The sequence below is a fragment of the Malus sylvestris genome, chromosome 9 (genome assembly GCF_916048215.2).
Source record: "Malus sylvestris chromosome 9, drMalSylv7.2, whole genome shotgun sequence".
NCBI classification, from domain to species: Eukaryota; Viridiplantae; Streptophyta; class Magnoliopsida; order Rosales; family Rosaceae; genus Malus; species Malus sylvestris.
In genome coordinates this window covers 2938719-2965352 of record NC_062268.1, presented here as the reverse complement: position 1 = coordinate 2965352, position 26634 = coordinate 2938719, and the positions used below count along the sequence as shown (strand labels likewise).

Sequence of the window (26634 nt, the reverse complement as noted above, 5' to 3'; positions counted from 1 at the left end):
ATAAAAATTAATGTAAATATATGCATTTGCTACAATTATTATTTGATCGTCAAAATAATGGTTGTATTATTGTATCCAATTTCAAAAGGTATTCTTGCTAATGCTACTTTGAGATTTATTTTTTTTATTTTTTGCCTAATTATTTCTGCTTTTTATAATTTTTGTTGTTTGGGAATCATGAACATTTATTTGGACATGTGGGAAAATCAGACTGCAGATTTACGCGATAATGCAACACGATGGAGTCGTATAATTTTTTAGAATTTATTTTTCTTTGTTTGGTTTTAATATTGGTGAAGTGTGGTTTACACAAGAAGTTGTGCAATATAATAATGTGTTAGTATATGATATGATTTATTATGAAATTAATTGTTGCCAATTGGATATCAAATCAAATGTCTAACTAATCTTATTTAATCAACTCAACTAATAGAAGAATTAGTCATCATACTCATACATAGTGCATTAGGTAGGTCAGTCGGTCGCCACGGTGTTAAATAGTTTATTCAGTATTTTTGTCTCTTTTCACCCGAGTTTAAATTCCTTTTTTCAACTTCTCCATGATATTATGGATAATGATTATACCGGATCCTCTTTGTGAGGATCTTGGGGATTGGTAAATTATGTTGGTTCATCGTACAGTGTGAAATCATAAATTATTTTAAATATTTTTGTTTAAAATTAAACACAAACAGTACTTGACAAAAAATTGACCGCACGATGTACGATAAACGGACACAATCCACATATCCTCACCAAAAGGATACGAAGAGGATCATGTTGAATTGTATCCATCTTAGTTCCACTCTTCAACTACTAATCACCTCCTCTGACTTCTCTTTTTTTTTTAACAAGGGAATCAGTTGGTGGCTTTGTTATGGCAATCTACTTTTTCGGGAGCAGGAAAAACTCATTAAGGCATTTCAGCCTTCACCTAGTCACTATCGTGTGTTTTCATTAGTGCTAAAAATTAAACTTAAAATGCGTCATATGAAATACAGGTCTAGAATTTGTCCAACCACTAAGCCACTTCACGATGGTTCACCTCCTCGAATTTAAAATCATTAACATTTTTTACCTTTTTGAATTATATCAAAGCATATTTTATAGGCCAATTAATTCTTGTAATATGTTCAAGAGTGTTTTTTTTATATTTGATATTTGATATTCTAATTACTTTAGTCTAAAGTAGTAGGGGAAATTGGCATTATTCATGTAAACAATGTTTTGGACCACATTTCAGTTTATTTATAATATTGCCACTTGGATGCTTTTAACCCACTTTCACTTAATTTACAAAATTGTCACTCAAGCTTAAAAACCTTCTTTCAGCCGTTGGTTGCATTTCATGTTTGACTCGGTAAGAAAGAGGGGAGGGGGACATCACGCCTGACAAATTGGAGAGAGACAATCGCTTCCATTTTGAGTGAATTAATTATAACTTTCAGAGAATTCACATGAATTATGAGAGAATTCTTTACATGGGGTTAGAGAATTGCAGAGAATTTGATCAACTATTTCCTTCTCTTTACAAGCCAAAATTTTCATCCTACTAATACCAAATCGCAATACCAAGTTCATATGCAATGTTTTGAACTAGCTATCAAAGTGAAAGAGGAACCCGATCGATTAGTGTCAAAACATAATTACTCAAAGTAAAAAGATTTATCCAGCGTTCAACCATCTTGATATCCAATTGTCCTTAAAGCTTAAGTTGATTGGAAACAAATGCAACAATGCATGAAGAATAACATACTGACAACAAGTCTATATAGATATACAACCTTAACCCAAGTTGGCCCTACTTCCACATTAGCTGTCACCGTGCCATGTAATTTCATACACACATTAAGCGACTTACGTCTTGCGAAGTCCGAGGTTATATCGCTGCTCTCCAGGTGTTTGCACGGAAGAAGCAATGGATTTAAATTGCATACTCCAATCTGTAAAAATAATTAATTCTCTATTTCTCATCTTTGAATGTTATCACTCACATCATATGTCCACGTATTTGTAGCTATGTCAGCTCTCAATGCATTAGCAATTTGTCGTTGTTGCTCTTGAGTTTGATTTCCTAGTTCATCATCATTTTCTTCATCTTCAGATTCATCATCTTCTGGTTCGATTGGAAATTCATCAGAACGACACTCCTTGCGAAGAAAGTTGTGCAACCCTGCACAAGTTATCACTAACTCTGCTTGTGTTTTAATTGGAAATGGAGGTGCAGACTTAAAAATTGTGAATCGAGATTTAAATACACCAAATATCCTCTCCACTTCGTTTCTCAAGGAAGCATGTCGAAGATTGAACAACTCATTCGCATTTACAGGGTCACGATCGTTACCAGCAAAATCTTGGAGATGATATCGAACACCTCGAAACAGAGCTAAAAATTGACGACGATTTGCAAATCCACAATCCACTAGAAAAAATTACCTAAAATTTATACACATTAAGTTATTATTTATGGTACATCCTAGTGTAAATAAATAAATAAATGAAATGAATACAAATCTTCTGGCACTTTAAGTCAGTTCCTCCTTGATACAGCATCATGTAATAGTTTGGAGTCATGAGCTGAACCCTCTCATCCGCTAAGAATATATATGAATTCCAAATCAAAGTTACAAGCAGCTAATACATTTTGTGATATTTTACCATGACGATCACGATAGCGCTACTTCGGGTCCCGATACCATTGTTGGTATATGTGTTCCATCAATAGCTCCAACACAATCCTAAAATAATTATAAGAGTTAATACATAGCTACTAATATGCTTATGAAACCAATTTAATTAGGACATGGTTAAGATAAGTACTAATCACTAACCTTAAAATAAGGGTAAAATCTTGTACTTTCTCTTCTTTTAGTTGGCACCGTGGATCCAGGTTGGACCATCAAATCTGGTGCAATTGTGTTCAAGGCCTTCAAAACGTTGTTGAAATTTTTGCTTGTTGTAAAATGTGACCGCCGAAATATGTCCTGAGTTTGGCAATATCGAGAATTTTGACCAATAGTGAGTAGAAATGTAGCAACCATTTCTTCAATACAAATAAATCTTGTACCCTTCAAATGCGTCTTTTCCGTAAGGACGTCACATAGCTTTAAGAAAACATCCTATATAGCACTTGAAATTCTTGAGGATCCTCATTCAATACCTTGTTAATATAATCGTATCCAGTTCTACTAATAGGTCGTCGAGCCAATGGACGTTCAATATGATCATCATGTATAATAACCATTAACGCATTTAGCAATTGAACTATTGCTTGTACTACCATCAATAGTAACTTAATGGCTTCATGATATTCTTCATCTTCTCTTTCCATTTCCTCTTCAGACATGTTTTCAGACATTATATAAAGAATCACCTAAAAAACAAAACTATATCCATTAGAACATGATAGAGAAAAAGGCAAAGAAACAAAACTATATCCATACTTCATCACTAGCTGTGAGCTTTTTTGTGACAGGGTCCCAACCAAATCCAGAATTGTGTCTAAAAAGCTGGCAAATTGATTGAAATCGACCCTTCAATGTTTTCATACGGTTCTTAACATGATCTTCAGTTTTTTTACACCCAAGTTTTTCATTGAGCACGGGAACAATTTTGGCTTCTATGGTCTGCTTACTTATTATGCCATTAGCATCACACCATCCATTGTTTACGGCCTCAACAAGTAATTGTAACAACATGTTGTTCTCTTGCACGGACCACTAATTATAGTTTCCTTTTGTCTTTTCTTATTGTGAATCTCCCATTTATAATCTTACTAGATGATGCATTATAATAAAATAATGAGACATGACAATAAAAGCATAACATGATAATAGGGATTACAAGTATAAATGACTATAAAAAAGATTGGGACAACAAATTGACATATTATTAATAGGGATTACAAGTATAAATGACGCAACAAGTATAATGACTACAAAAAGGCATAACATGATAATAACAGATTGATTAATAGGGATTACAAGCATAATATAAACAACGGATTGACATATAACAAAAAGACTGAAAGATAAACAAATGCGTTAAATGTTATACCACTGATTAAGTATTATGTCTGCTTTTTAATTTCTGCTTCTAAAAGGGAGATGCGGTTCACGGAACCATGAACGGTCGAGACACCCAATTTGTTTTTAGACCATCTAAGTGTCGGCAATGCATACGAAATCAACAAATTTTGTGTCGTTTATAACAGGAGATCAAGCAAGGTTATCCCTCATGCTGCCATAATCGAATTGAATAGGATGGGGATGTGGTGCATATATTGTGTGGTTCGAAAGATATCACATGCTAAATATCTCATTACTAGGTATTTGGTGCATATATTGTGCATAGTGTTTCCTGATCTGATTTGTATAAAATTGCCACCACCTCTTCGTTCTTTGTTCGGTGAGGGTTTCGGGGATGGGAGGCCATGCCGCATCTGAGAGAGAGAGAGAGAGAGAGAGAGGAGTGGGGATCTCAGCGCCATTGCTGCAGATCCTTGATTTCATGAGTGGGAGATGGGGTACAGTCAGAGAAAAGCATGAGGGCCATCGGGATTTGAGGAAGAGGGGTATTTGGCTTATTTTCGTCTGATTTCTCAAACGCTTTTGTTAATGAAGAGAGTGTTCAGTTCTTTGATTTCTTTTGTCTGCCTCCTTCTATGTGGCTTTGTCATTTTCATTTTCCAGTGTTGGCTCACGGAAATTTGTAAAAATGGCTACAGTTTTCTGAGAAGTTTATGTTTTTTGTGTAATCCCATTTGAGGTTAAAACTCACAAAACAAAGGAAAACAGATAAGAGAATGATGAAAATTTTGTATCCGAATCAAGGAATTGATTATTGAGAATTGAGTTTCTGATTTACACTTCATTTTGGTATTTGATTGATAATCGGTGCTCATAATTTGGATTTTTTTTTCAGTTAAAATTGTTTGCAGAGAGAGAGAAAGAGTTCGTTCGACGCTTAAACCAGAGCCAGGTATATCTCTCCTCTTGCTTTCTCTCTACGATGTTCTATCCCAATTTCTCTCAGACAGTAAGGGTTTTGGTTTGCTTTCTTGGATTAGATTTGTATATATTCCATTGCATCTCAGTTTGCTCTTATTTAATAGCATAATTTGGCTCTTGGTATTCTTACTTTGCTTTCTTTGCATCAAAATTGTATCTGGCTCTTGGTTTTCTTGATCTAATTTTTGTTTTTGTTTCTATACTTTGGTAAATTAAGGAAAAATTTTCTATGAGTATATGAGTATTCGATTCTGATATATCATTTTCCTCCATTTGACGTGATTTTGGATTATTAGCACTCAGGCTTGCCTTCCGCGTTTTTGTTGAAAAAAGGCTTTTAGCTGAGTAATTTACTAATTTGGTTTTGATTATCAGCTATAAGAGAATGGGGGGTTTTAATTGTAATTATTTTAATGCGGCGAAATTTTTTAGATTTTACAGATTTTTCCAATTCAGGATGATAAAAATTTAGGGCTTTTATTTGTTGATGTGATTTCCACGTACTCTGAATTCAAATAGAAATGCAAGGATATATTAGAGTTTTAGTGTTTTCAGGCATTCACGTGTTTGCTTATTATAGATGATGTATTTCTGTAGTGCACTAATATTTGTTTAAAAAAAATTAATTAGTTTTTCCTCCCCGTTGTTTGCTAAGGCGGTTCTCGAGACGGCATTGGAACGTGCAGGTGATGAGGATTCAGGGGATGAGGAGGAAATGGCAAAGGAGGAGGACCAAAACGCGTTCTCTGTTAGGATAATTGGTGCCCTGAATTCCAGAAAGTCTGCACTCACCACTCATTAATTATATGGTTTGTTCCTTTGGTTTTTATTGTTTAAAGGAGTTTAATTTGATGGTGTTTTTGATACATTGTTGAATATATTGTTAGTTTAGTTATTGATTGTACCGAGTGTGGTTTATTCTTTTGATATTAAGTAGTTTTTTCATATCCCTGAACTCCTTTTCAGGTAGAGAAACGTGAGTTCTTCTAAGGTGTTTAAGTGAGTGTCAATCGGAGCGTATTTTGTTCGAATATCAGTCCAAACAAAAAAATTATTTGGAATGAAATAAATGAAACAACTTTTGAGACTCCCACATTTGAGATGTGTATTGGTTCTGAAAGTATAATACCAAAAGTTACATTTTCATTCCCATTTACAGAAATACAACTTGCAGAATTAGTTAAATGTATCAAATGACTATCATGTGAATTTGTGTATAGTTAAAAATAATCTTATCCTTGAGGATTATTGATTGGGCAAAATTGGTTGAGTAAATTTAGGGTTATTGATTGGGCTAATTTGGTTGATTAGTTGATCTGATTTGGATGGGTTTGAGGGTTAGTTTCTAGGAATGTTCCATTGGTGTTCATTTTATTCTACACAGTTACCAAAATCTCAAGTCCCCATTTGATCCTCGAGTACGACCCAATCATATTTGCTGTAATACAATCATATTCTTGAGGTTTGGATTTTTTACTATCATGTTTCTGCCCATTATATGTTTCTGCCCAATCATATTTGCTCATGTTTTTGTTACAAAATACGTGCATGTTCTCTAACTAAAATACACTTCTCAGACTTCTGTTTCTTATGGAAACAGGCATCCTGCATGTTTTTTGCTTTGCATGTTTGTGCTTGAAAACTTAGATGCTAGAATAAGAACGAAACAGTTTTTATATTTTTTTGTCAACTGCTAAAACATGTGCCTAACCTACAGGATATATATTTTGCCACCTTGACTGCAGGGGCAAGATTTGTGTGAACTGCATGTTGCTTCTGTTTCTTCTGTTTATTAGGAAAACAAAACGTTTAGTTTCGTCCTGTTAATTGTACAATGTCTTTTCATGTCAGCTAAGTTGAAAGTATATAAAAACGAAGCTGCATATCTTACCGACCCCATTCACTCATCTATCCCTCTGTTCATTCATGATTGTGTTGAATTTATTCAGGTAAAATGTATCTTATTCATGCAGTTCATGGTGATGCATTCAAGTACCGCAGCAACGCGCGTGCATATTTTCTAGTTAATGACTATTGGTTTTCCCTCAATATAGACATCATTAAATTGGTCAAATTTATTTAGTAAATTTTTTATGACTCTGGAATTTCTTGTTTAAACTTATGGTTTTAGAGAATTCTTCATTAAATTTCTGGGTGCTTTTGAGGTTATTTTATCTGAGATTTAGTAATTTTTTTCTAGAGTTTGTAGAATTGTTCGAATAAATTTGTGGGTTTGGTTGTTATTTTTTATTTTGTGCATTTTATAGTGAACTTGGTTGTGGGTTTTGATGTTTGTCTATGGCAAGGTAAGGGACGCCAACTCATGAACCAAGTGGTCTTTCAGCACCTGTAGGAGATGAGCGAAGCGATATGGTATAGTTTCCTTTAATTTTTACAATTGCTAAATGTAGATGACCAAAGCGAAATATCATTGAGCTCTTCGCAAATTCAGATTGTTGATTTTTTTTTCCTTTCAATTTGCACTTCCACAAAATCCTTTCAAGTATTGGTACGACTAAGTTGCAGCTCTCACAAAACAAACCGTTCACAAGATGAAAGCGAACCACCCGAAAGCCGGTACCAGGATCAACAATGACATAATGAAGGCAAGAGTTCCGGACCGGAGAAGAGGGAAACATTGTCCAGAAGACCTTTAATTTCCTTGTCCTACAAGCAAACAGATGGAATAATTTCCTTTTAATTTTTACGATTGCTGTACGTAGATGACCAAAGCGAAATATGTTTGAGCTCTTTGCAAATTCAGATTGCTGATTTTTTTTTTTTTTTTCAATTAGAATGCAGCTTTGTCCAATCTGCTTAACTAATGGAAAGCCTAAGTATATAGTTTTCAGGTTATCAAAAAGGAAAGAAAAAGAGTGCACCGTTGTGAAACCATAAGCTCCTGAAAACTGCAAATTTAGAATCCCAAATCCATAACAAACACAGCCTTACAAAAAAAACCCAAAAGCCACCCACAAAAATACAACCTTCGTACGTTCCAGAACGAAGTCCAACTCCAATCAAGCCACTGCCCAACAACCAATATGCAATACAAACAAAACCCAAAGCACCAAAACGCAATACATAACAGAAGCACACACAAGCCAATAATTTCAACGAGTTTAAAGCGAATGAGTCGTAAACCCCAAAAGTGAAGAGAAACAGGGGCAGAAATCTTAGATCAGTGGGAGTATTCAATCTCCCTCGTTCTGGGGTTCTTCGCTACCGTTCAACCTCCTCATCAGCTCCTTCATTTTGTCACGGACAAAAGGAACAGCGTCAGCACACAGTGTTCTTAGCGTTTGGTAGGACTTGGTCCCAATTATCGCAAAATATACGGCCCAACATGCAAGGGTGAACCACCCGAAAGCTGGAACGAGGAGGAGCACCAGTAGAACCAACGCAAGAGTTCCACACAAGAGGCTGATGTTGTTCATCAGTTCATATATATTTGTATTGTTGGAAGCTTGGAGAATGTTGGCAGCCTCCAATGTCCCCCCGTAAGTGAGTAAAACAGCAATCAACATCACAACAGTGTTGTGGTCTGTGACAAATGGAGATGGTAAATTTCCGGTCGCATGCTTCACCTGGAGGAGAACTCCTAGGATGTTGAGGAGATGGAATATACATTTGTGTGCTGCCTCTGGAGATTTGTACCGACCACCCTCCTCCATAGTGCTGCTGTATTATAAACAACACAGAAAGTTAATGAATGGGAAAATGATCTCTGGAACATTACTCTAATGATATCAGGAGTTCCTAATTTTCAATTCTTAGATATTAGTTAATGACATTGACATGTGTCATCAACCATTAGAATATCTGCGCACAACCCAAACTCATTTGCTAGCTAATTAAGAACATGAGCTTATAAAAGACCCTGTTTCATATACATATTGATCAGAAGGCATGTTACAGAGTATCTGGAAACCAAATTTATTTGATCCATAACTTGGACTGGGAAATTGAAAACGAAAAAGAAGGTTACGCAGAGTATCATAGATAGATTAACATGATTGTTTACTGTTTCCCTTATGCTTTACAATCAACTTCTGACGAAAGAGTAGATGCAACATTCTTCATATGAGTAGACTTTCACCGAACTGGGAGTCCGGCGACGTGCGTGAATGAAAGAGTTTAAGAGAAGAATGGATTCAAAAAATTAAACAACTAAAAGATGATAACTAAAGAAAATGTACTAACCCAGCTGAGATTTGTGGAGAAGTTCCGACGTCCATAACGGGGATGTGGGTTCTTGGCATGGCAGAAGAGGAACACCGGCAGATTATATACATATGTGAGTTGCTAATAATTTCAACGAGTTTAAAGCGAATGAGTTGCTAAAGCAATATGATTGGAAATTATCTTTAATTTCAACGAATTAAAGCAATCATATTATCTTTCATATTGCTAAAAGGAGTTGCTAAAAGGATCTTGAGCAAAGGAACATGAGTTGCGTACGACCTTTTTTCCTTTTGCAACCAAAAGAACAAAAGATAATATGATTGCTTTAATTCGTTGCTAATGTTGCTAACATACCTTTAGCCACATGGAAATTTTTTTTTTCTTCAACATGGAAAATAAATTTCACAAAAGATACTGACCTTCCCATTTTCTTCACTTTTTTCTGATGACTCAAGATCCATTTCAGCAAAGAAAGCCTCCAGGACAAAAGCCACGACCTGAAATTACATGGAAACAAAACACGAAAACTCAAACTTCCTAGTTTAAATTCTGTAATTTCTTTAGGGGAACTGAGAGATGCATGACGATACACAAAACACCAATGCTAAGCACAATGCACACAGGGTCTCAGACCACTTCATTCAATCATCCAATTAAAGTTTCGTACAAACGCCAAGATCACATCATTGATTCGTACAAACTCCAAGATCACATATTTCTTGACTAACTTAGAACATTTATTAATCTATTCATAATTAAATAAAAAACTTAACACTTTTTAACAATATTATACAAATACAAAGTTCTTATATAATGAAAATGAATGTAGCGGGAAAAACTAGTACCCCTAAAACATAATGTTGTCGGATATGCACCTTAGTTTCAAATCCTTTAGTTATTATCCAGAAAAGAAACATACTGAAAAAGAACTTGGTATCTCCCTTTGCTTACTGATTGGGTTTATATTATATAGGACTATATCCATGGTTTGAGTTTATCACAAACAATTTTTTTTTATTTTTTATGGGGGCCGTATGTGGGTTCAATTTACAGTCCTCTACTTTGCCAAGTGCAAGGAAATTAGCTGGTCTAAAAACCCTGCTCAGTTAAACCCTGCTCAATTAATAGGGTTTTAGCCAATCCTATAACCAATGATCAATAGAGAAAATCTTAGCACTTCAAGTTGAAAAGGGAAGCCGAAAACTTCTAAAATATGCAAATATTATTATAATAGCAAGAAAAAGAGTTAAACCATGTAACCTGATTCTCAGAAAAAAAATTCTGGAAGGAACTGGAGTTAAGAATCAAATCCTTCTCTTGAGCAAATACTTTATTCGCAATAGAAAGTTTGGTAGTCAAATATTATTAAAATATGCAAATATTATTATAACAGTCATGTGCTATTTTTGAGGTAACCTGATTATATCTAAATATTCACACTCCAATACATAAGAATGTCATCTTTTCATTTTCAGAACAAAGGATAACATTTAGCGGCAAAAAGAAAAACATAAAAGAAAGGAAATAATGAATAAATAACAATTTGTTTGTCATCATTAGATAATCTTTTATGATTCTCATGTCCAGAGTGGACCCTACACGATTTGGATGAAGAACATATTTTTCGAATAAGAATTTGTGATCATTGTCTTACATCAAAGGTCTTGTTTAGAACAATAAATGGATTTTACTTTGCCTGGACTGCATTGCTACTACATGGTCCCATGTTTGGTGCAGTATAGGTTTTTCCACTTTTATGTTTTTCTTTTTGCCGCTAAATGTTATCCTTTGTTCTGAAAATGAAAAGATGACATTCTTATGTATTGGAGTGTGAATATTTAGATATAATCAGGTTACCTCAAAAATAGCACATGACTGTTGAGGACTATCTGTTTCACCCAAAGGTTGGAAATCTTTGGTAGTTCTGTTTGTTCTTGATGACATGAAAATATTATTAACAAATTTCATGGACATAAGTATGATGGTCTCTAAATAACGCTAAGTATACAAAGTGATTTTGAAGTTAACATATTTTAGTTTGCATCTGTGTAGGATGTTGATTATGAGGCTACCTTGACTACCAAACTTTCTATTGCGAATAAAGTTATCATATTATCTTTTGTTCTTTTGGTTGCGAAAGGAACATATATAATAATATATTATCTTTTGTTCTTTTGTTTGAGAGCAATATGAAAGAAAATGGTGTGGAATCATATTTTTCAAACTCATGTTCCTTTGCTCAAGATCCTTTTAGCAACTCCTTTTAGCAATATGAAAGATAATAAGGAAAACTAATGAAAATGGTTTGAAAACTTTGAGTTTTAATGATAAGGACAAAATAAAGGGTAAAGTGAATAGTACCAGGTTTGACTTTTCAGTGTAAAAATATGGTTTTTCGTTAAAGTGAACAGTACCGTGGGCTTTTCGTTAAAACTCCCTATTATGATTGCTTTAATTCGTTGAAATTAAAGATAATTTCCAATCATATTGCTTTAGCAACTCATTCGCTTTAAACTCGTTGAAATTATTAGCAACTCACATATGTATATAATCTGCCGTGTTCCTCTTCTGCCATGCCAAGAACCCACATCCCCGTTATGGACGTCGGAACTTCTCCACAAATCTCAGCTGGGTTAGTACATTTTCTTTAGTTATCATCTTTTTGGGGTTTACGACTCATTCGCTTTAAACTCGTTGAAATTATTGGCTTGTGTGTGCTTCTGTTATGAATTGCGTTTTGGTGCTTTGGGTTTTGTTTGATTTTTCAGACTCCAAATATCAGCTATGTGAATGTGCACGCCGTACTGGAAGAACGGAGACACCGCGCTAAACCCTTGCTGCCCGATGACCCCAATTCTCAGGTACTACTTGACACTTGCCCACTTCTATGTTGGGGAAAATTAGTGCAAATTTTTCAATGTGTTTTAATTAGTGTCATTCCGTAGTGAACAAAAGTGTTTGATCCTCAATTGCCAACTCTGTAAATTTTTAGGAATGATTGAGATAAGCTTGTGGCGCAAGTGCATCTACTGTGTAGTAATGCAAGTCCATTTTAGGTGCATATTACCTAGGATTGTTGTAATCCTTGCCAAGTGACTCTCTGTCTGTGGCTTATAAGCTTCTTTGTGGTTAGGGCCCTAGGGTGATTGTCGTGGGACCAACAGATTCTGGGAAAAGTACCTTTTCGAAAATGCTTCTTAGTTGGGCAGCTAAGAAGGGATGGAAACCTACTTTCGTCGACTTGGATATTGGACAAGGAGCTATAACAATTCCGGAATGTATTGCCGCTACTCCTATTGAAATGCCTATTGATCCGGTTGAAGGTATTCCTCTTGATATACCTCTCGTTTATTTCTATGGGCACACAACTCCTAGGTAATTGATTTATAGCATCTTCATATGGACCTATCATTTCACATCATTTGTTAATATCTGATACTAACATATAAGTAAATTTCTTGTCATGCTAATTTAGTGGAAGTCATGAATCCTTAAAGATCCATTTTTTATCCAGTAATAATGTAGATTTAAACAAAGTGCTTGTGAACGAGCTTGCTCAAGTGGTAGAAAGACAACTTTCTGGGAATGCTGAATCTCGAGCTTCTGGAATGGTGATCAATACCATGGTCTAAATATCCATAATATCCCGATATTTCCATCGAAATTTCCGTGTTTTTGAACTACCGATATTTTTTTGGACTATCGATATTTCCGATATCATCAATATTTTAGACCTTGCTAAGTTACTCATGTATCTTACCATGCAATGTATAAAGTTTAAAATATTGTACTAATTCATTATATATAAATGATTATGGTGTGTTTAAACTTCTTTCATTAATTACTACATATTTTCTACACTCACAATATTTGCCAGCTTGCTATATAATCAACTTAAATCAATTATATTTATCATGCAATGCATTTCCTTCCAATTTTTTGTGATAAACTAATAGATAATAGACTAAATAAACATCTTGCAAAGTTTCAATAAAAATTTCCAAGTTTTTCTTACAATTTCCGTGATTTTTATTCAATTTTTATCGATATCGATAATATCCCGATATTTCCATCGAAATTTTCGTATTTTTTAACTACCGATATTTCCGATATCATCGATATTTAATACCTTGATCAATACCATGGGATGGATAGAAGGTCAAGGCTACGAAGTAATTTTTAGGCTGCTTGCACTTCAGGGATGGCTGCTGACTTACTATTGAAATGGTTGTTTTAATGTCATACTATTCGGAGGTTCGAATCCTTCCGTCCCAGAACATACCTGACCCACGAAAATATTTGCCACGTCGTCACGTCGAAATATTTCGGCGTTTTTAGTTTTTGGGTGGTAGAATATTCAACTCCAATCAAACCACTGGCACCAGCACTGCACTGACACTGGCACTAACACTGACACTCGACACGGAAGCGCACACAAACTAAAAACGCCAAAATATTTGGCCGTGACCACGTGGCAAATATTTTATTTTTTAAAAGTATCTACGGCTATTTAAAGGCCAAACACAATCCTCTCTCTCACTCCTCCCTCCCTCCCCCAACTCTGCCGCGTTCCTCTTCCGCCATGCCAAGAATCCACATCCCCGTTATGAACGTCGGAACTTCGGTTAATCCTCCACAAATCTCAGCTGGGTTAGTACATTTTCTTTAGTTATCATCTTTTAGTTGTTTAATTTTTTGAATCCATTCTTCTCTCTTCACGCACGTCGCCGGACTCCTAGTTCGGTGAAAGTCTACTCATATGAAGAATGTTGCACCTACTCTTTCGTCAGAAGCTGATTGTAAAGCATAAGGGAAACAGTAAACAATCTTGTTAATCTATCTATGATACTCTGCGTAACCTTCTTTTTCATTTTCAACTTCCAGGTCCAAGTTATGGATCAAATGTTTCCAGATACTCTGTAACATGCCTTCTGATCAATATGTATATGAAACGGGGTCTTTTATAAGCTCATGTTCTTAATTAGCTAGCAAATGAGTTTGGTTGACACATGTCAATATCATTAACTAATATGGAAGTATTGAAAATTAGGAACTCCTGATATCATTAGAGTAATGTTCCAGAGATCATTTTCCCATTCATTAACTTTCTGTGTTGTTTATAATACAGCAGCACTATGGAGGAGGGTGGTCGGTACAAATCTCCACCGGCAGCACACAAATGTATATTCCATCTCCTCAACATCCTAGGAGTTCTCCTCCAGGTGAAGCATGCGACCGGAAATTTACCGTCTCCATTTGTCACAGACCACAACACTGTTGTGATGTTGATTGCTGTTTTACTCACTTACGTGGGGACATTGCAGACTGCCAACATTCTCCGAGCTTCCAACAATACAAATATATATGAACTGATGAACAACATCAGCCTCTTGTGTGGAACTCTTGCGTTGGTTCTACTGGTGCTCCTCCTCGTTCCAGCTTTCGGGTGGTTTACTCTTGCATGTTGGGCCTTATATTTTGTGATAATCGCGACCAAGTCCTTCCAAATCCTAAGAGGACTCTGTACTGCAGCTGTTGGTTATGTCAGTGAAAAATACCAAACCTTAATAAGACTCTGTACTGCAGCTGTTGGTTATGTCTGTGACAAAATTGAGGAGCTGATGATGAGTTTGAATACTCCCACTGATCATATTTCGCTTTGGTCATCTACATACAGCAATCGTAAAAATTAAAAGGAAATTATTCCATCTGTTTGCTTGTAGTACAAGGAAATTAAAGGTCTTATGGACAATGTTTCCCTCTTGTCCGGAACTCTTGCCTTCATTATGTTATTGTAGATCCTGGTACCAGCTTTCCGGTGGTTCGCTTTCGTCTTGTGAACGGTTTGTTTTGTGAGAGTTGCAACTTAGTCGTACCAATACTCGAAAGGATTTTGTGGAATTGCAGCTCTGCAGCACCTTTTTATGCCTGGAATAAATTGAAAGAGCTCATATTGCAAGGGCTACCTTAACTTGTAGGTTATATCACAGTTGAACAATACCTGAATACCATTTAGTAGTTCGTAACCAATTTATTCCTCCATCGCTTAGTCCTTCGTTTAAATATCTTGTACAGAAAACAAAAACAAAAAAAAAAATTGTGGTTGCCAAGCTCTAGTAATTCAGGCTTTGGCACGCCTTTCTAAATTCTAGTATAATCTAAAATAAGACAAACAAGACTTGCATAACAAATTTAGGATGCAAAAAAACGACAATAATATTCTAATCTGTTGTCGTATTTGGGATACATCGTTAAAACTAATTTTACGCCTAGATAGCTCACATCTTGCACTCCCTACATAAGCCAGTAACGTACATCCACCGGAAACCGAGACTACTGGGGTTTTGGGTCATCGACTTCATGTTTCAAGCCATGTCACGGTTCCTGCAATCAAATACTTGCTTGGAAGCTCCCCCGCCGATGGTGCAAGGTACGTAATTGTCTTCCTGTAACGCCGCATATTGGGTTAGAACAACGAAAACCAGAATACAAGAAGTGTCTCTAGCAAGTTGTTCACCATACAAACCTCTGAATGTCGACGTCTGTGACAAAGACAAACCCAGCATCATTACTGCAAAACAAACCAAAAAAGTAAATATTTAAGAGGGAGACTTTGGATGCGGTCCTTAATCATGAATATTCTTTGATTGAAACCTTGTTAATTTTTAATTTTTGATTGAGATCCCTGAAATTAATGTGATAATTTATTTTTATGTACGTTACTATTTTTTTTAAATTAAAAATTAGAAATTTTAGTTGTTTATATAAATGAGATTTTAAATAAAAAACCATAATTTGTGGGATTAAAAATATTAAAATATAATCTACTATTGTGTGTGTGTGTAAACATGGGTACATTCATCAAAATTAACCAAAAAAATCAAAACATGGGTATATTCTTCAAAATCACAAAAAAAAAAAAAAAATATTAAGCTTAATAACATTAGTAAATTTCTTCGGTTAAACTTGACATAGATACATTTTAAAATCAAAGAAAAAAGAATGTACCCATATAAGTTTAAAAATGGATTAGAAAAAAATTGAATAGATTTTATATTTAAAAAATGGTACATTTTACATATAACAATTTTGTATATTTAAGAATGAGTACATTTTAAGATTAAAAAGTTTTACATGAATGGGTACATATAATTAGCATGGGTACATTTAGCAAAATAAAAAGTACAAAAAAAAAAATATGGGTACAAATACAAATAAACTTTAAAAAATATGGGCACAAAAAGAAATTAATATATGGGTACAAATTAAAATTGAAAATAAAATTGGTACAAATTAAAAAAAATTACATATTAAAAATGGATACAAACTAAAACTAAAAATATATGATAAAAAATTTAGTCATAAATATAAATATACTAATTGTAACATTTTTAACATTAAATGAATATATTTAGAAATAAAAAATATTTAATTATTGAAATAATTAATGATTTAATAATACCAAGGACCTTGATCAAAAATTAAAAATGAATAGGATTTTAATCAATAGAGTAGTAAAAGGAAGGATGAGAACCTAATTTTTCCTATTTAAGACTACAGACTACGAATCATGCTCTGAAATACAAAATGTCACCGTCAAATTCGCATCCCTATCTCCAGAGACGGAAAAGCAAGCAAGAAATACAACAATAGTCTATGTATTTTCATTCTTGTGACAGTGAGGGGGTAAAACCATCTACTTTCCTATGTGAAGTTCAGATGAAAGTGAACGAGACTGATCAATGTCATATACTTTAGTGATTCGTTATCTATTTCTCTATCAGATAGATCGGTATAAGTTACCTAGAAATAATTTGATCAGGCTCCTTGGCAAATGAAACAGCAAGAACGGTATGCAGCAAATCCCGGTTAATATTCACAGGCGCCAATCTTGTAGGGTCTGCAGCAGGCTCTGCACCAATTGGCAAAGCTGAACGTGGGGCCTGTGGCCCGCCACCAATCCGAAAGACAGAAAAGTCACTAAAATTCGCGATATTAGAATGCGGGCTGAGATCATTTGCAAGGCCATAGAAATACTCCTGTTAGAAATATCAGTGCACATGAGTCTGTTCGTCGCAGGAATCTCCTGGCGGACGAGCACACAGCTCCCCTGGGAGAATGGCGTCGGTTGAGGGTATCTGTCGTACTTCTGCTTTCTTCTCGGGCTCGCTCGGGCAAGCCTTTGTCGGGCAGATCTTGGTCGGGCAAGACACACTTCGGGCAAGGCTCGTCGGGCAGTTCTGAAAGAGAAGGACAGAGTTAATTTGAAAGGGTGCCTTTGTGGGGCCTTAGGTGTAGGCCTTAAGGCTCACAATCAAGATTAACTTTGTCGTGCTCAGGCGTGCCACTGCCATCTTCAGTATGGCAGATGTTGAATGGATGTTAAGCTTTGATTGAATATGTATACGCCCGAGAAACCAAGTTAGATATAACAGGTGCCTTTGTGGGGCCTTAGGTATAGGCCTTGAGGCTTCCTGTCAAACTAAACCAGCGCTTGGATGTATCATATTTGGTCTTTTATGGTTGCCAGAGTCTTATCACTATTATACCTTTGATTATCTGAATCCAAGAGGTAGGACGAACCCAAATGAGTGCCTTTGTAGGGCCTTAGGTATAGGCCTTGAGGCTTCCCATCAGAATTAATCCTTATACTCGGACCAACTAGACCGCAACATGAAATGAAGCTAAATAGATGCCTTCGTGGGGCCTTAGGTGTAGGCCTTGAGGCTTTCTATCAGAATTCACTCCATGCTTAAGCCTTTTCTACGAATCAAGATATGATAGCAACAAAACGGAGAAATAGATTGATTACTTGCGCCCCAAGTAACTTCGGACTTCTCGCTTATCAAGGATTGTCGTGGATGGGTTGAGTCCACATAGAGTTCTTTTTTATGCCTTGAGGCCAAGGACTTTTAAACTGATCTTTAAATTACATGCCCGCGGGCTTAAGACTTAGATCTGATTTGAACTCTGACGCGATTCAGATCGGATTCAAGTGCTGAAGACTCATTTTCATTATGATTTTGCTAGAAATAACTTGTATATAACTGGGAATATATAACATGTTATTGTGCTTTTAAAAGAAAGAAAAGACAAAGACAGAGCAAAGATAGTCGGGTAAGTTTGAACCTTATCGGCCAAGGCTGAACTTCTTACAAAATCTATCTTTGTGGCTCTGTCAGAGGTCTGAAGGCTTTTAGAGGGGTTGACGGGGGAGAAGAGGATACAAAATGAATCGATACCACCATGAACAAGGTAGCAGAGCTATTACAGGGGTTTGGGAAGGTTTATCCCGAATGGGATGAAGGCTTGTGCTGACTACAGCTTCGTTGAAGGCAAATCTGGCTTGAGCAGAGTTTTGGCTTTTGTTTGTTTGTTTGAGTGTCCTTAATTCTGTATTCTCTTCCTCCTTTTATAGACGACTCCAGCTTGGGTTCCTGTAGTAATAGCGGTGCCCGAATGCGGTTTGGTGATGACTCACTAGCTTTTTTACATGAATGCCACCAATAAAGTACTTTATTGGGCTGTGCAGTGACTGAATAGCCTACCCCCTGTGGTCTTTGAGCAGGTAAGCAGGTGGCCTTTGTAACTTGTGCCCAGCCGAAAGCCTCTTTCCTGCCTCCTAAGTTTTCCTCTGGGCCTTGGGTTTGGGCCGACTTTCTCTCTGGCCCAAAGTTCATATTTTATCCCAAACAGTGCCCCCTTCAATTGATGTTAAGGTTGGGATCCCAAGCGCCAACATTAAATGAATAACAGCATGCGTACCCTTTGAGCTTCTTGCGACCTTTAAACTGCCTTCTGGTTCTCTATAAATTCTGGCTTTGGAAACCCTTTTCAAATCATCACCTCTTCTTCATTTTGGTCTTCACCCCTCATCCACCTTGAATCCTTCTGTCTCCCCACTGAGAAATGGGTTCCTCAGGTTTTGAGTGGAGTTTCCTAAAACTCCCCTTTCATGAGAAAAAAAAAGTTTTCACCTGATGATTGCTACCTCCAACACCTTTGGTCGATCACCCTTCTACCTCCAACACCCTTGGTCAGGCGGTCTCCTCTTGATGACTGATCTTCCCACAATTTGTGGTGATAAGTCGGGCTTCATCATCATACATGGTGAAGATCTTGTGGGAGGGTCCTCTACCAAGCTCATGTTGGCCGCACAACCCGATCACCTGATTGGGTTTCAACCAAGAAGATAGCGGGAAACCAGTTGAAGACACCAACACTTTCAGAGAGGATCAAATGTAATACATAAGATTTGGTATCTTGTAATCTCATCAATTTGTCGACATGAAATAAGTATTTTTATCTATTTCTGCATCTCTGCCTTCTTTAAATGTTTGGATGAACAAAATACCGTATGTGAATTTCTAAGGTCCGTCTCACTCTGCTCCCTCTTCGATATAGCAATCCCTAACATCCCATAATGTAGGACAATATTTCTTCAAGAATTTTGCATTAATAGGGTGTTTCTGCTCATTGCCTTCGAGGTCTGCTAGATAATATCCTCCTTTGTTCAAAACCCGACTAATAATAAAAGGACCCTCCCATGTCGGGCTCCATTTCCCGAAGCCACGCAGCTGAGCACCTAGCGGGAGGACCGCTTTCCACGCTAAATCTCCTTCCTTGAAAGACTTTAACTTCACCCTTTTGTTATAAGCTCGTGCAACAGCAATCTTTCCTTCTTGAATCTGGTTCAAGGCTTCAATTCGGGCTGCATCCAGATCTTCAATACCTTGATACATGGCTTCTATATATTCTGCACTATGCAACCCAAATTGGTTTTGAATTCTTACGGAACTGACGTTGATTTCCATAGGAAGCACTGCATCTTGCCCGAAAGTCAAGGCATAAGGAGTCGTGCCTGTCCCCGCTCTTTTAGAAGTCCGGTATGCCCACAACGTGTTCCCTAGCATCTCATGCCACCTTTCTGGACTATCAATCACCATCCTTTTAATAATGTTGACCAAGATCTTGTTGCTAGCCTCTGCTTGCCCATTTGACTGAGGGTAGTATGGACTGGATTGGATCATCTTTATTTTGTACTTGCTTGCAAACTCTTCAACCTCCTTTGAAATAAAAGATGGCCCACGATCCGTTACTATAGTTTCAGGCACCCCATACCTGTGCAGGATCTTGGTCTCAATAAAATTCTTGACCACGGCTGAAGTTATGGATTTTACTGCCGATGCTTCTACCCATTTGGTGAAGTAATCCGTTGCCACAATTATGAAAGTATGTCCCTTACTAGAGGCCGGATAAATCTGCCCGATGAAGTCCATTGCCCATCCTCGGAACGGCCAAGGCTTGACCACTGGATTGAGAGGTACTGATGGTACGTGCTGGAGAGGTCCATGTCTCTGACATTCTTCACATCCGCGGGCATAGGACTTACAATCTTTTTCCATGTCGGGCCAGAAATAACCATACCTTCTGAGTAGCCATCTCATCTTTGTTCCCGCTTGATGTGCTCCACATATTCCCTCATATACTTCGGCCATTACTCTCATGGATTCCTCTAGGCCTAAGCATTTTAATAGCAACCCATATGGGGTCTTTCTCAACAGATTTTTTGTCCACAAGACATACTTGGTTGCTTGCTGCCTGTTCTTCTTACTTGTGGGTGAAGAAGGATCTTTCAGATACTGAGTAATAGGTGTCCTCCAATCTTCCACCTCGGTCTCTAGAACCATTACATCCAGACTGAACCTCCGATCTAAGATAGAGGGAAGGTTTCTTGTTTAGATCTCAACATCAACACCATACTTCCTTTCTTGCATTGGCACTCCTGAAGCTAGTTGCGCCATTTCATTGGCTGCCAAGTTAGATCCCCTAGGAATGTGATTGACTGATATCTCAGAATCCCACAAACTCAGCAGTTGTGTTGCTGCCATATAGTACCCTGCCATAGTGATATGTCTGCATTTGAACTCGCCATTTAGTTGATTTATCACTAACTCTGAATCACCAAAGATCTCTACTTCAGTTGCCCCCAAGTCCATCAGGATTTCCAGGCCGATAATCAATGCCTCATACTCCGCCCGATTATTGGTATTTTCTTGATAATCAAGTAGGAAGGAATAGTAATGATAAACCCCTTGAGGGTTTATAATCACAATTCCAGCTCCTGCTGCCTTCTGAGTGTAGGATCCATCGAAATATAGCTTCCAAGGTGTAATCCAAAGACCTGCTACTCTCCTTATCTCTTGCTGGATCCAATCTTCTTTGCCCGAAACATCACTTCTTGGTGGGATCCATACATTAGCAACTTCTAAACTTCCGGGGATATTGATTTCCTCGCTTTGAGACTCCTGATGTTCGGTCAGGAAGTCAGCAATTGCCTGGCCTTTGACTGCCCTCTGGGGTATGTACTGAAAACTGAATTCTGATAATGCTAGAATCCACTTCCCAATCCTCCCTGCTAGCATAGGTCTTGACAACATATACTTTATCACATCTGTTTTGGCGATAATGTGCACATGACAAGGTAGTATGTAATGCCTTAGCTTGCTGGCAGTAAAATATAGAGCCAAACACAGTTTTTCCACCGGAGAATATCTTGTTTCTACCTCGGTCAGAATTCTGCTGAGGTAATACACAGCCTGCTCTTTTCCTCCTTCATTATTCTGGGCTAGTAGACTCCCAATTGATCTTTCCGATGCAGAAATATATAGTTTCAATGGCTTTCCCCTTTGAGGTGGCACCAGCACTGGTGGGGAAGTTAAGTAAGCCTTGATGCTATCAAATGCCTGCTGGTGGGTTGGCCCCCACTCAAAATTCTCCCTATCCTTCAATCTCAGTAGCGGAGTTAGTGGCTGGATTTTGCCCGCCAAATTGGCAATGAATCTCCTTAAGAAGTTGATTTTACCTAGCAATCTCTGAAGCTGCACTTTGTTGGTAGGTGGAAGTGACTCTAATATTGCCCGAGACTTATTTTTGTCCACCTCCACACCTCTCTGATGCACCAAGAATCCCAAAAAATTGCCCGCTCTTACTCCAAAAGCGCATTTCTTTGGATTCATCTTCAACTTGTGGATCCGCATCCTCATCAATGCTTGCTTGAGGTCCACGAGATGCTGCTCTTCTGTCTTAGATTTCACCACAATGTCATCGATATACACCTCCATGCTTTGGCCAATTAAATCATGAAAAATGGCATTCATTGCCCTTTGATACGTGGCGCCTGCATTTTTGAGCCCGAATGGCATGACCAGATATTCATATGCCCCAACATGACCAGGACATCTAAAAGCTGTCTTATGAATATCCTCTGGCGCCATCTTTATTTGATTGTAACCGGCATTTCCATCCATAAACGATAAAACTTTATGCTTTGCTACAGCATCTATGGATAAGTCAGCCATGGGCATGGGATATTCATCCTTTGGTGTGGCGCTATTAATATTCCTATAATCAACACAACACCGTACTGCTTTTGTTATAGCTTTTAAAACGGGTACAATGTTGGCTAGCCACTCTACATATTTGGCTGGTCTAATAAAGCCAGCTTTCACCAGCCTTTCAATTTCTTCTTTGACTTTTTCTTCTATCTCCTTTGACATCCTTCGTGGTGCCTGCTTGACAGGCTTATATCCTTCCTTGATGGGCATTCTATGTTCCACCAAGGCTGGGTCTAATCCTGGCATTTCGGTGTAATGCCAAGCAAAACAATCTTTGAATTCTTGCAAAAGAGAGATAATCTTGGCCCGATCCTCAATCCTTAATAAACCGCTGATTTGAATTGGTCTCGGATCCTCTTCTGTGCCTAGATCAATAACTTCCAATGGATCCTGGACCTCTGGAGGTGGCTTATCAGGTTCTGCACATAAAAATTCAACTAACTCCGGGTTCTCGGGCAGACCGTCTGGCTCGTCTATATCGTAGACGCATTCGGCCATTTGAATGGCCTTATCTAACTCCTCTGTGCAAGATTCTTCCTCATTTTCCTGCTGGCTGGTAGAAACTTTCCCCTGCCACTCCTGCTCTTCTTTATCCAAGAGCTTTTCTTCCTGTCTTCTTCCCTTTCCATACACCAACAGTCTTTTAATCAGGGATCTGACTGCCATGACCTGATCTTTCTTCTTTTGTTCGATCATTGATGGTATAGAGAGTTTGGTATAAGACAGGGTCTCTCCCACTCCTCCTTGGTAAGGAGCATCCCTTGTTCTAGAAGCTTTCGGGCCGTCACCTTGGTAGGGCGGCCGTTCTCATCAGCTCCTAAACATTTCAAAATTCCCACGTTGGGATTGTAGAAATTTGCTTCTGCAACATTAGCTGAGGGAAGGAACGGCCGTGATTCGGCCTCTACCAACTCCCAAAAGCTTGATCCTTCAGTACTTGCCTCGTGGTATACAGCCACTTGTTGATGAAGAGTAGAAGGTATGGCTAAACTTTGATGAATCCAATCTCTTCCAAGTAGGGCCCCGTAAGTGGAAGTGCAGTCTACTACAAAGAACGCCAACATTATTTTCTTGGACCCCAGATCTACCTCCAAAGGTAATATCCCATGAGTCCTGGTGATGGCACCTGAAAAGCTCGAGACTGTAAGGTTTGTGGGAATAAGATCTTCAGTGCTTCTCCCCATCCTCTTCATCTGCTTGGCTGGCAATATGTTAAAAGCCGCTCCTCCATCAATCAAAATTCTTTTGAAAGGTACACCTTCCAGATGAGCTGAAACATATATAGGCTTCAGGTGGTTGGCCAACGAAATACTTGGGCGGCTGAACACCATTTTATCTGTGTAAATCCGTAGGGGACCACCTTTAGGTACTTTTGAGGATTCAACCTTGCCTGAGTCTTCCTCTGTAACTACCTCCACATTGACGTGAGCCATCATCGGCTCAGTTGTTAAATAATCACCTTCCATGGTAGCGGGCTGGTCAGGCCTGACGCCAAACATGGCGGATAATACATACGTCATGTTGATGTGGAAGTTGCTGGGTTAGAGCAAGTCCTCATTATTGCTCCCAATGTGATCCATGAACTCGTCTAACCAGGCCATTGCATCGGCTGGTAGTAAGGGCTCTGGTATCCTTTCCTGTTGTGGTTGATTCATGTCTCCGTACAGCGCTTGCTTTGGAACTTCACCAAACGGATCCAAAGGCAGAAAGGTTGGTCTCCTCTCAGATGCAACAGTTTCCTCATGGGTGGGCCCTGGCCTCCAACCAGGTGTTGGCATCATAGTCAGATCTTCCTGAGCCCTTCTTAAGATCCTATACTTGCCAGGATGTTGGCTTTGCGGCACATGATTCCCCATACCCTCCGTCTTGCCGTTGGCCCTTTCTACTTCCTTCTTACTTCGCCAACGAAGCTGACTACTACTTCCAGATGTTGCCCTCTCTGGCTTTTGATTTTTTGAGGCTTCAGAGGTGATGGGGGTCATCAGGGAATTCATGTAGGCTTTGTGCCGCCTTTGAACCCTTCTGACCATGGATGCTCCCATTGGTCTGGTGGGCTGCCCATCTTTTCCAACTACATACCATTTCCGCCCACGATATGCAGGAGTTGCTTTCTTAACAGGATTAGCTATCCCATCAGTTCTTCTGACTTCCTTCCCCTTTTGGCCATTTTGAAGCTGCTCTGTACTTCTTTGGAGTTTGGCTTTCATGTCCTCTGCCTCGTCAGAAACTTCATAGTTTCGAAACTCGTCAAAAACTTCATAGTTTCGAAATACTTCTGACAGCGCCTTGGGTTGGGAATCACCTCCTAAACGTTGAAAAACGCTTCGGGAAGTATTTTTTCCTGTTGCCTGCTTAAGCCTTTCGCGGGCTTCTCTTTTAATTAACTCGTGATCAATAAGGACTCCAGCTGAGGGAATCTCGAGTTCACATTCACACTGGCAATTACTACACATAACCAGCCCTTTGATTATGGCAGCCTTTGGGTACTCGGATGGTTTGCCTATCCCTTCCGTAGGTCGTTTGGCTAGTTTCCCTTCTTCTTCTTCCCTTATAATTTTCCCTTTTCCTTTCTCTGCCCAGGTCATGTTGAGCATGTTTACCGGGGCTTCAGAAAAGGGCAACACAGGGTTGACTATGACTACCTCATCTGGTTGGGTAGTCCTGTGTCTTTCTCCTTTGGGAGGAGCCAAACCTGTCTCATTTCTAGAGCCTAGGGAGGCTTCATTCAGTCTTTGTAGCATTTGAAACAATGTATTCTGTAAATCTTCTGGCATGTTTATCTTTATCTTCAGATCAGAGAATCCCACCGGGCGTGCCAAAACTATGTTCGTCGCAGGAATCTCCTGGCGGACGAGCACACAGCTCCCCTGGGAGAATGGCGTCGGTTGAGGGTATCTGTCGTACTTCTGCTTTCTTCTCGGGCTCGCTCGGGCAAGCCTTTGTCGGGCAGATCTTGGTCGGGCAAGACACACTTCGGGCAAGGCTCGTCGGGCAGTTCTGAAAGAGAAGGACAGAGTTAATTTGAAAGGGTGCCTTTGTGGGGCCTTAGGTGTAGGCCTTAAGGCTCACAATCAAGATTAACTTTGTCGTGCTCAGGCGTGCCACTGCCATCTTCAGTATGGCAGATGTTGAATGGATGTTAAGCTTTGATTGAATATGTATACGCCCGAGAAACCAAGTTAGATATAACAGGTGCCTTTGTGGGGCCTTAGGTATAGGCCTTGAGGCTTCCTGTCAAACTAAACCAGCGCTTGGATGTATCATATTTGGTCTTTTATGGTTGCCAGAGTCTTATCACTATTATACCTTTGATTATCTGAATCCAAGAGGTAGGACGAACCCAAATGAGTGCCTTTGTAGGGCCTTAGGTATAGGCCTTGAGGCTTCCCATCAGAATTAATCCTTATACTCGGACCAACTAGACCGCAACATGAAATGAAGCTAAATAGATGCCTTCGTGGGGCCTTAGGTGTAGGCCTTGAGGCTTTCTATCAGAATTCACTCCATGCTTAAGCCTTTTCTACGAATCAAGATATGATAGCAACAAAACGGAGAAATAGATTGATTACTTGCGCCCCAAGTAACTTCGGACTTCTCGCTTATCAAGGATTGTCGTGGATGGGTTGAGTCCACATAGAGTTCTTTTTTATGCCTTGAGGCCAAGGACTTTTAAACTGATCTTTAAATTACATGCCCGCGGGCTTAAGACTTAGATCTGATTTGAACTCTGACGCGATTCAGATCGGATTCAAGTGCTGAAGACTCATTTTCATTATGACTTTGCTAGAAATAACTTGTATATAACTGGGAATATATAACATGTTATTGTGCTTTTAAAAGAAAGAAAAGACAAAGACAGAGCAAAGATAGTCGGGTAAGTTTGAACCTTATCGGCCAAGGCTGAACTTCTTACAAAATCTATCTTTGTGGCTCTGTCAGAGGTCTGAAGGCTTTTAGAGGGGTTGACGGGGGAGAAGAGGATACAAAATGAATCGATACCACCATGAACAAGGTAGCAGAGCTATTACAGGGGTTTGGGAAGG

At 38.4% G+C, this 26634-nt stretch overlaps 2 protein-coding genes across 2 annotated transcripts in view; one reads left to right on the top strand and one right to left on the bottom strand.

Moving 5' to 3' along the window:
- Positions 1-8038: 8038 nt before the first annotated feature.
- Positions 8039-9277, bottom strand: LOC126583683 (uncharacterized). The gene is made up of 2 exons (XM_050248182.1): positions 9213-9277; positions 8039-8690 (listed from the first exon to the last, which is right to left on the bottom strand). Exons 1-2 carry the CDS (start codon positions 9269-9271, stop codon positions 8204-8206), a joined length of 546 nt encoding a protein of 181 aa, XP_050104139.1. The 5' UTR covers positions 9272-9277; the 3' UTR covers positions 8039-8203.
- A 1788-nt stretch (positions 9278-11065) lies between these two features.
- Positions 11066-26634, top strand: part of LOC126582514 (mRNA cleavage and polyadenylation factor CLP1-like) — a 41163-nt gene continuing 25594 nt past the window's right edge. Inside the window, exons 1-6 of the mRNA XM_050246655.1 lie at positions 11066-11098; positions 11963-12055; positions 12328-12569; positions 12670-12805; positions 13711-13844; positions 14323-14416. Of these exons, the coding sequence (XP_050102612.1) occupies positions 11066-11098; positions 11963-12055; positions 12328-12569; positions 12670-12805; positions 13711-13844; positions 14323-14416 (732 nt within the window). The remainder of the gene's footprint in view (positions 11099-11962; positions 12056-12327; positions 12570-12669; positions 12806-13710; positions 13845-14322; positions 14417-26634) is intronic.

Coding starts and splice junctions, on each gene's coding strand:
- LOC126583683 (XM_050248182.1), bottom strand. CDS start 9,271: ATGCCAAGAACCCACATCCCCGTTATGGACGTCGGAACTTCTCCACAA. Junction 8,691..9,212: donor TCTCCACAAATCTCAGCTGG/GTTAGTACATTT, acceptor TTTATAATACAG/CAGCACTATGGAGGAGGGTG.